The sequence below is a fragment of the Belonocnema kinseyi genome, chromosome 2 (genome assembly GCF_010883055.1).
Source record: "Belonocnema kinseyi isolate 2016_QV_RU_SX_M_011 chromosome 2, B_treatae_v1, whole genome shotgun sequence".
NCBI classification, from domain to species: domain Eukaryota; kingdom Metazoa; phylum Arthropoda; class Insecta; order Hymenoptera; family Cynipidae; genus Belonocnema; species Belonocnema kinseyi.
This window is the reverse complement of record NC_046658.1, coordinates 139,253,123-139,264,379: the sequence shown is the minus strand read 5'-3', so window position 1 is coordinate 139,264,379 and position 11,257 is coordinate 139,253,123. Positions and strand designations below refer to the sequence as shown.

At 24.0% G+C, this 11,257-nt stretch overlaps 1 protein-coding gene across 2 annotated transcripts in view; it reads left to right on the top strand.

Moving 5' to 3' along the window:
* Positions 1 to 11,257, top strand: part of LOC117168176 (protein eiger) — a 50,387-nt gene that overhangs the window by 20,622 nt on the left and 18,508 nt on the right. The window contains exons 3-4 of one of the 2 annotated variants that reach the window (XM_033353624.1): positions 553 to 1,073; positions 7,518 to 7,698. In XM_033353624.1, coding sequence (XP_033209515.1) covers positions 553 to 1,073; positions 7,518 to 7,698 — 702 coding nt within the window. Of the gene's footprint in view, positions 1 to 552; positions 1,074 to 7,514; positions 7,699 to 11,257 lie in introns of both variants that reach the window. The other variant, XM_033353623.1, reaches the window with a different exon arrangement.

The window sequence follows — 11,257 nt, the reverse complement described above, 5'->3', positions numbered from 1 at the left end:
AATATTTATAATATTTGTAATATATTATTGGTCTAAAAAAGGGAAAGATTAAAAACAAAAACCATTTTTTTGATTAAAAAAGTAAAACAATTTTTAACAGCGATTTTTTTATTAAAAAGGGGGGGGGAATTATTGTTAAAAAATTGTCCAGGTTGAAGGAGGTAAAACTTAAAAAGCAAATAATTCATCGACTTGAAAATGTGAAAATTAAAAGAAAACGAATCCCATTTTTCCTGAAAATATTCACAATATGCATTCGTTTATAAAAATAAGTAATATCCCGAAAACATATTTTCATGATCAAATACTATTTTGTCTATAAAATCCATTAGTTCCAATGCCGAAATATTCTTTACTATACTCAGGAAGCGAATCAAAGCCACTGAGAAGTTATCTGACGATCGCAGCTCGGATCTCACATGCGCGATCCACCTAATGCAGCTCGGATCTCGCATGAGAGATCCGAGCTGCACTTGTCAGCTAACTTCACAGTGTCTCTAATTCGCTCCCTGATTATATTAAAATTGGAATTCACTACTGTCATACAACCAGCTTTATGCAGAGGAAGAAAATGATGAAGAGGATCTTGATATGGAATATTTTGATTATTATGATGACGAATCTCCCAACTATAGCGACGATTATCAAGTTTCCGGTTCACCCACTGGGTCCTCTGGTTTACTTGACTTACCGGAAACAGCCAGCACTTCCGAAAAAGATCTCGAAGAGATTTTGATGACTCTTCGAAAAGTTGAAGCCAAACGAGGTCAAGACCTGGAAAAGTGCATACGAGAAACTTTAAATGATTCTGAAAAGGAAAAGCCACTTGAAAAACAAAAAGACGCAGCTACGACACCAGCAATGTTGCCAAATTTCTCTGATACCAGAAATATTTCTGATGCAAAGCGAAAGAGATCTGTCCTAGAACGAAATTCGGAAGATTCTCTATTTTTGAATGGCGATGACGAAATTAATCATTTTTTGAAGAATCATAATCATAATACAACTAAAAAAGGAATACCGAAAACGAAGCCAACATTAAAGGAGGATCAGGAAATTGCAGCAGAATCGACGTGAGTTTATTTTCATTATTTTTATATCGATGTAGGCAGGGAGTGGATTGTAGCTACTGTGAAAACTGACGAGTGCAGCTCGGATCTCACAAGCGGAAAAACGGTCGGTCTGGAAGAGAGGTGGTTGCGAAGGAACGTGTGTGCTCGGGCGTGCGCGCGCACGCTTGCTTCCGGTCTAACTGGACTACGTTTAAACCGGAACCAGAAGTGATGATAAGCGCGCGATTTTCAAACTAAATTTTATAATAATATTCACAATTTTGAAGAATAAAATGAGAAATAATATAACATTAAAAACAAATATATAAAAAATGTATGGAATATATGCAAATAGAAATATTAAGGAAAAAAACTATTCTATTGTGTGTTTAAAAGTTACTTTTTTTAGGAGAAAATTAATCTTGTTGGTTGAAAATTCATCTTTTTGTTATATAATTCCATTGTTTGGTTGAAAATATTACTGTTTTGTGAAAAATTCGTTTTTTGGATTGAAAAATAATTTTTGCAATTGAAGTTTTTGCGGTTCCATTTTTAGTTCAAAATTTATCCTTTAGGTGAACCGTGTATTTTGTTGGAATTGGTGTTTTTTGGTAGAAAATTAATCTTCCTGGTTAGAATATTTGGTTGAAAACTCGTTCTTTGGTTGATTGAAAGTTAATTTTTTTAAATGTCGAATTAATTATTCGCAGTTTGTCTAAAAAGTAACCTTTTGTGGTTGAAAATTCAACTATTTGGTTGCAAATTAATGTATTTTTTTAAAAGTTAATTTTTTTGAGAAAATTAATCTTCGTGGCTGAAAATTCACTTTTTTTGTTAGAAATTCAACTTTTTAGTTACAAATTCAATATTTCGTTTAAAAGTTCATTTTTTTCGCTGAAACTTTCATCATTTTCGTTAAAAATTTATTTCTGTGACTGAAAATTTATTTATTGTGTTGAAAATTCGTCTTTTTGGTAGAAAATAATCCTCCTGATAGGATATTTATACTTGAGGTTATAAATTCATCTATTTGGTTAAAAATTCATTTTTGGGAAAAAGATTCACCATTTTCATTGAAAATTAATCTCTTTATTTATACACTCATAAATTTTGTTGAAGATTCGTTTAAAAATTGATCTTTTTCCTTACAAATTTATCATTTTAGTAGATTTATTTATGCTTTTTTAGTTTAAAATTGAACTATTTCGTTAAAAAATTGTCATTATCGATTGAAAATTAATTTTCTTACATAAAAATTACTATTTCACCTTTGATTTAAAATATAAAATTTACGTTTTTAGTTGAAAATTCGTCTTTTTTAGTAGAAAATTAATCTTCATTGCTGAAAATTCTTGTTTCTGTTACTAATTCAACTTTTTAATTAAAAATTTAATAGTTTGGTTAAAAATTCATCTTTTTTAGTGAAAGACTTATCATTTTCGTTGAACAAATTGAACAAGTTGAATTTTCAGTTTAAAAACATAATTTTTATTTAAAAAGAAACTAAATTTCAACAAAATATTTGAATTTTCAACTAAAGAAATAGACTAAGAAGATTAATTTTGTACAAACAAAGACGAATTTTTAATCAAAAAGATGAATTTTTAACCAAATAGTTAAATTTTGAACTAAAAAAGATTACTGTTCAACCAAAATTTGAATATATTAATTGTTAGCCATGAAGAATATTTTTTAAGCAACAAATGAAGAATTTTCAACAGAATAATTCTGTTTTTAACAAACAAATTTTGTATCTAAAAAATTATTTTTCCACGAAATATATAAATTTTCATATAATTGTGTATAGGAATTTTTAACAAAACAGTTGAATTTTAAGAATGTGCATTTTAAATTAAACATGAAATAGTTAAACATTCAGTTAAAAAAATGTTTTCAAACAAACAAGAAGAATTTTGAACAAAATAAATCAACTTTCGATCAAAGAAATATATTTTCAACAAAAATGATGAATTTTTTAACCACGAAAATGAATTTTCAACGACGAACATTAACAATTTTCTACCAGTAAAATTAACTATTGACAAAATACATCAGTTTTTAACCAAATAGATGAATTTTCAACTATAAAGATTACTTTTCAAACAAAGGTCGAGTAATTAATTTAACATTTAAAAAAAATTAATTTTGAATCAAAGATCGATTTTTCGAAAATATATTGTAACCAAGAAAATTTATTTTCTACTAAAAAAACAAACTTTTTAAAGAAAATACATGAATTTTTAGCTAAAAAGATCAATTTTGAACAAAAAATGGATCCGCTGAATTTTTAATTGGAAAAAATTAATTTTTAACCCGAAAAACGGATTTTTAAGAAAACAGTAAAATTTTTAACCAGAGAAATTAATTATATACCCTACAGATGAATTTTCAACTAATGAGATTAATTTTCACTTTAAAAAATACGAATTTTCAACTAAAACAAGTAACTTTTAAACACACAATTGAATAGTTTGTTTCTCTAAATATTTCTATTTTCATATATTCTATACATTTTTGATAATTTTATATTACATTTTATATTCTTCCTCATATTTTTCTTATAAATTGCAAATTTATTGTAAAATTTTGTTTTAAAATCGTGAGATCCGAGCTGCGTTCGACAGCAAACTTCGCAGTGGCTCTAAACGCTGAGAGTGAACAATGATGAAGTTTAATTCGATGAGGTATATATGAATTCTATAATACAATTTGATTATAAAATCATTTTTTAATTATTGAATCTACTAGTCGAAAAAGTACACTGAAGCTATTGCAAATTTGGCTCAAATTGTGACAAAAACATGCAATTTGGTGTTAAGATTCCTTTTGACATTAGAAATCTTAAGCAATTGGGTGCTTACATTTTTCCCCCTCTAATTTCTAATTAATTAAGATAGCAATGTTAATATCTACATTAAAAATCAGCTAACAAACTTATTTTCAATGTATAAAAAATTTTTTTCGAAAATTTCGCTCTACTTAAATCATTGAAAAAGTTTTTCAAAAATTTTGCTCTACTCAAATCCTCGAAAAAAATTCCGTTACAATTTCAGATATTTTCTGGGTGTCATTTTTCTTAGTACAAAGCCATTGAAATATTTCGCTTTTTTTAAACAATTGACTGGGAATATGTATAAATTTTGGGAGCTTATTATAATTATTTTTCAGTTTTTAGGGATTCAATTAGTATCTTTAATTTAGAAAGCTTTGGCAAATTATATTATAAAATATTCTCAAACGTATTAGCAGCATCGATTAATTAAATAATCACATAATAATAAAAACATGATTAATTATTGCTTAAATTTGTCTCGTAAAGTCCATGAATTTGAATAATAATTTAAAGAATTACATTTGCAAAAAGATAGATTATTTGTGTTTTTTTAACCAAAAACATTATTTTTCTACCAAAAAGGACGATTTTTTAACAAAATACAGGAATTTTCATCGTAATAGTTTAATTTTCTACTCAAAAACTTCAGTTTTAAACCAAATAGTTGAGTTTTGAATTAAAAGACGTCAGTTTCAAACCAAAACTGGAATACTGAAATTATCATTAAAAAACTTTAATTTCAACAAAAAAAATGTTGAACCGAAGTAATAAATTTTCAACTAAATTGATGAATATTTAACTTGAATAGATCATTTTAAACAACAAATATGAACTTTAAAAAAAGTTAAACTTTTAACTAAGTAGTTTTATTTTCAATAAAAAAAATGAATTTTCAACTCAAATGATGAATATTTAACTGGAATACTTGCATTTTCAACCAGAATGATTAATTTTAAAACCAAAATACTACTTTAAAAAAATTAATTTTCCTTATAAAAGACAATTTTTTAACAAAATTAATGAATTAAAAAAAATTTGAATTTTCAACTTTAAAAGGATGAATTTTCTACCAAAAATTGAATAGTGGCCTTTTCAGTTTAAAAATTAGTTTTTCACGCAAAAAAATAATTTTCAATCATAGAAAAAACATTTCAACTAAAATGATGAATATTTATTTGGAAATTATACAGGATAAGACAGAAATCTTAATTTCAAAACAAAAAGAAGCTCAACCAAATATTTCTAAATTGTACATTTGTAATCTAAAAGGATCAATTTTGAACAAAAAATGGAATAGTTGCATTTTCAGTTGAAAATTAATTTTTTACAAAAAATAAATTTTAACTAAAATAATGAATTTTCAATTTAAACGGTGAATATTTAACTGGAACAATTAAATTTTCAATCAGAATAAATAATTTTAAAATAAAAATATTAATTTTCAATGAAGAGTTTAATTTTCCATAAAAGTAAACAATTTTTTAACAACATGCAAGCATTTTCAACAACAAATATTTCAAACTAAATAGTTGAATTTTTCTATGTAAAAGAATAATTTTTAACCAAAAGTGGAATAGTTGCCTTTTCAATCAAAAAAATTTGTTTTCCCCACACAAAAAATGTCAACTAAATAAATAAATTTTCAACTAAAATGATGAATATTTAATTGGAAATTATACAGGATAAGACAGAAATATTAATTTTCGAACAAAAAAATTAATTTTCAATCAAGAATTTAATTTTCCATCTAAAAAGACAAATTTAGAACAAAATAAATGAATTTTTAAGAAACAAAAAAAAAAGAAAAATTTCAACCAAATACTTATAAATAGTAAATTTGAAACTAAAAAATATCAATTTTGAACAAGAAATGGAATAGTTGCATTTTCAGTCAGAAAATTAATTTTTTACAAAAAAAAAATAATAATTTTCGACCAAAATGATGAATTTTCAACTAAAATGGTGAATATTTAACTGGAACCTTTAAATTTTCAATCATAATAATTAATTTTAAAACAAAAATATTAATTTTCAATCAAGAATTTAATTTTCCATAAGAAAAAACTTTTTCAACAAAATGCATGAATTTTCAACTACAAATATTTCAAACCAAATAGTTCAATTTTTCTATAAAAAAGATTAATTTTTAACCAAAAAAGGAATGGTTGACTTTCAATTGGAAAAATTATTTTTCCGCACAAAAAAAATGCCAACCAAATAAATAAATTTTCAACTAAAATTATGAATATTTAATTGTAAATTATACAGAATAAGACAGAAATATTAATTTTCAAGCAAAAAATTAATTTTTAATCAAATATTTAATTTTCCGTCTAAAAAGACAAATTTTTAACAAAGTACATGAATATTTAAGAAACAAAAAAAAACAAAAAATGTAAACCAAATAGTTATAAATAGGAACTTTGGAACTAAAAAATATCAATTTTGAACAAAAAAACGGAATAGTTTTAATTTCAGTTAAAACATGAATTTTTTACAAAAAAATTAATTAATTTCAACCAGAGTGATGCATTTTCAACTGAAATGATGAATATTTAACTTGAACACTTGAATTTTCAACCAGAATGGTTAATTTTCAAACAAAGATATTAATTTTCAAACGAAGAAATTAATTTTACATAAAAAAGACACTTTTTAACAAAATACTTGAATTTTCAATAACAAATATTCTGAACAAAATAGTTGAATTTTCAAACTAAAAAATATCCATTTTTTACGAAAAATGGAACTGTTGCACTTTCAGTTAAATAAATTATCATTCCACAAAAAAAAGAAAAAATAAACTCAACCAAAGTGATTAGTTTTCAACTAAAATGATGAATATTTCATTCAAATACTTGAATTTTTTACCAGAAAAATGAAATTGAAAACAAAAATATTCATTTTTAAAGAAAACTATTAATTTTCAATCAAAAATTAAACTTTCTACCAAAAATGAATTTTCAGAAAATAGTTTATTTTATAACTAAAAAAAAAACTAAAGAAGATAACTTGTAAAACAAAAATTTAATATTTATTTAATATTTAAAATTTAATATTCAAGAGATTTAAAATTCTTGATCATTTTTTAAACCGATTTTCACGTTTTTCACAGATTTCAAGAAATTTCAAAGACTTTTTGGCATTTGAACGGATTTTCTGCGAACTTTAATGAATCAATTTTATTTAAATTATATTCAAGGAGTTTCAAATGATGTATACTTTTTAAAATGTATTTTCAAGGGTTCTAAATATTCTAGTATTATTTATTCCAATACTGATTATTTTATAATTTTTTTTTACATAATGATCTTCCATCATGAATTTCCTATATTCCATGTAATCTTTGTAAGTTACCCGAACTTGCGCAGCTTGGCTCTCAAATGCCGAGATCCCTGCCGGGGCAAGTGTTTTCCACATGTGAGATCCGAGCTCAGCTCGGATCTCACGGATTTTTTTTCTCAGTGATTCAACGGGTACACTGAAAAAAAATCCGGAAAAATGGTTGGCACCTTATCTGATAAGTTTTCTAACGTCGAGAGGAACCTTCACGCCGAAGCCTGAAAGGTGTTCGTTTTTTGAGATTTATGACAAATTTTTATATCGTCAGTGGCCCCGACGTTTTTCAGAAGTCCGACGAAAACGACACCGGAAGTGACGCATTCTACAACGAGCGAATATCGTGAGATTGCTGATGTTGATTCCGATATCAGGATCACTAAGAAAAAGGTTTCTGGACATCGAAAGAGTCGGAAAATGTTACTCTGGAATAGAGTAAGACAAGATAATATGAAAGTCAAACGACTGAAAGAGGTGAGTCGATTTTATTTTTTATTTGAAAATTTTTCATTAGAAAAATATAGTGAATTTATATATTTCAAATTTAAAATGTGTCAGTTTTTAAACGATTAAAGATTAAGAATTCTAAATTTTTAATAAATAAATTCAAATCAATTGAAAACAATTGAATATAAATTTGGATAACAATTTTTTGTAATACTTGAAAAAATGAAAATTAGTGATTATATTTTACAAGTGAAGCATTTAAATACGGACTTCACACTCTTTCCCCTATTCCCCCTTTTTACGAAACTTTTAGACTTGAAAAGTTTATTACTATATTTTTGATTCCAAATTGATCAATTTTGATTAAAAATTATAATATTTATTCGATAATTTAAATTTCTTGTTGAAAATTAAACTATTAAACTTCTCATTGAAAATTTAAATATTCCATTTTTAATCGAAAATTGATCTGCTTTAGTTGAGAATTCAACAATTTCGTTGAAAATTTCTATTATTTTATTGAAGACTCGTATATTTCGTTGAAAATTATTTTTTATTTTTAGTTCAAAATAAAATTTCGTAAGGCAAAATTGACCGTCTATAGTTCAAAATTCAAAATTAATGTTTCATTGAAAATTGATATATTATACTTTGTTAGAAATTTATTCTATTGGTTTAACACTTATCTATTTTGTTCAATATTTCTTCTTTTGAAAATTAATTTTTTTAACTGAAAAATTAAATTTTTTTTTAAACTCATAATTGGGGGCTAGAAATTCAGTGCTTTTGTGAAAAATTTATCTGTTTTAACTGAAAACTCTGCTATTTTGTTGTAATATATTTGTTTAATATAATTTTTTCAATTGCAAATTAAACCATTATTTTTGATAACAAAGGGACGAAATTTTTACAAAATATTTTTTCAACCTAAAACTTAAATTTTCTAGAGAAATAAAAAAAAGAAAATCCCTAACTAAAACGATTAATTATCTCAACAAAGGAATTGAATTTTAAGTAAAAAAATCGTTAAACTCGATTTTCACATATAAAAAATATCTTCTCGCTAAGGTGAGAATACAAAAAGACAACTTTTCTATAAAATATTAAATTCCTAACTCGAAAATATAAATCATTTTTTGAACTGCATTTTTATTTATCAATTCTCTATCTATCTGTTATTTTATTTTTGTTTTAAATTTGATTGGTTATTGTTGAAAATTCAACTATTTGGTTGAAAAATACCTTTTTTGTAGAAAATTCAAATTTTTTTATAGAAAATTCAAATTTTTTAATTGAAAATTCAAGTTTTTTGTAGGAAATTCGTGTCTTTTGCTCAAAATTCTATTTTGCTGTATTTTTTGTTTGTTTGAAAAATAATTTTTTAACTGCAAATTAAAATATTTAATTTTTGGTTAAAAACGTATCGTTTTGAAGAACATTCTTCGTTTTGGCGTAAAGTTCAATTATTTTGTTCTAAATATTTTAAATTAATTTTTTGAACTGCAGGTTGAACTATTCATTTTTTGTTGAAAATTATTCGTGTTTAGATTAACATTCAACTAGTTATTTGAAAAATATATGTTTAAAAAATTTTTTTATTATAAATTTTTTTTGAAGTTAAAAGCTAATTTTTGAAAGAAAATAATAAACTGAAAATTGAACAGATCCATTTTTGGCTCAAAATTGATCGTTTTCATTAAAAAAATTTTGTATTCGCCAAAAAATAAATTATATTGTTGTAATTTTTTTTCGTTCGAAATTAATTTTTTTAACTGGAAATTAAACTATTGCAAATTTAGTAAAAAAAAAGTTGTTTTGTAAAAAATTTTTTCGTTTTGGAGTAAAATTAAATTATATTGTTTTATTTTATTTTTTTGAAAATTAAGTTTTTGAACTGAAAGTTGAACTATTCCATTTTTGTTTAAAGATTTATCGTTTTTAGTTTAAACTTCAACTGTGTGATTGCAGAATAATTTTTTTGATAAAAATTCATATTTGCGAGTTAAATATTTAACTTTTTCGTAGAAAATTCGTCTTTTTTGTTTAAATTACTAATAGATTATTATAAATTATTTGGCTGTTGTTGCAAATCAATTTTTTTGAACTGCCAATTGAAATATTCTATTTTTGGTTTAAAATTGATCGGTTATAGTTTCAAATTCAACAATTTGGTTGAAAATTTACTTTTTGTTGAAAATTAAACTATTTTAAAAATAATTCAGCTTTTTAGCTTGAAAATTAAATAATTTGGTTAAAATTTATTTCCTTTCTTGAATGAAAAATCATTCTTGGTCAAAAATTGGTTGAAAAGTAATCTTTTTTCCGAAAATTTATCTATTTTGTTGAATATTTGTCTTTTTGGGTAGAAAATTTGTGCCTCATGATAAAAAATTATTCTTGTTTGGTAGAAAAGTTCCTGGTTGAAAATTCAAACTCTTTGTTTTAAACATGTAATTGGTTTTGGTTGAAGTTCTTTCTTATTTGAAAATTCGATCATTTGTTTGAAAATTCAACTTTATGGTAAAAAATTCAAGTATTAAATTTTATAACTATATTTTAAATTTGAAAACTTGCAATTTTGAAAAAATGGAAAGTAAAGAATTCTAAATTTTTATCAATAAAAATACTGAGAGGCCCTTTTCTTAGGATGCACAAAAGAACAATTGAAATCCCGGACACAATATTTTACGAGTACTGGGAACCCATAAACTTTGGTTTATTTTATGGGTTCATAAATACAAATTTTTTTAGGGGCATCTACAAATCGCAAGTTATGCACTATTTACTGCCAATAATAAAATATTCACATCCTTAACAATAAAAGTTATAAACTTAACTCAAATTATATTTTATAACCTTGCTTTGAAAAAAATAAGAGAAAAAATCCAATTCAATAAAAAGGAAATTGTTATTATTTCTGTAAAAGGCCATTCAAAAACTACGTAACGCTATTTTGAACAAAAAAATTCATTTTCTTCTAAAAGACAGAAATTTTCAATAAAACAGTTAGATATTTAACCAACATTTTTATAAAAGAATTGAATTTTAAACCAAGAATTTTTTTACCAAAAAATATAAATCTTTTATCAAGAGGAACGAATTTTCTATCCAAAAAGACGAATTAAAAACAAACAAAAAACAGTTGAGTTTTAGAAATAAAGATGACTTTTAAACTAAAAGCAAACAATTAAAAAAAATGAAATAGGTAAATTTGTTGTTAGGAAAATTTATTAAAAAAAAAAGAATTTGTTTAATTTGAAGCAAAAAAAAACTAATTTTCTAGGAAATAGTTCAATTTTCAACAAAGAAGTTAATTTTGAATCAAATGGATGAATTTTAAACTAAAAACGATGATTTTTTAACAAAATAATGAAATAGGTTAATTTGTTGCTTAAACAAATTATGAAAAATTAATAATTTGTAACAGATTATTTTAATTTGAAGCAAAAGAGTCTAATTTTCTACAGAATAGTTCAATTTTCAGCAGAAAGTTAATTTTGAACGAAAAGGATTAATTTTAAACTCAAAACGATTATTTTTCAAACAAAAATGAAATAGTTAAATTTGCAGTTTAAAAAATTGATTT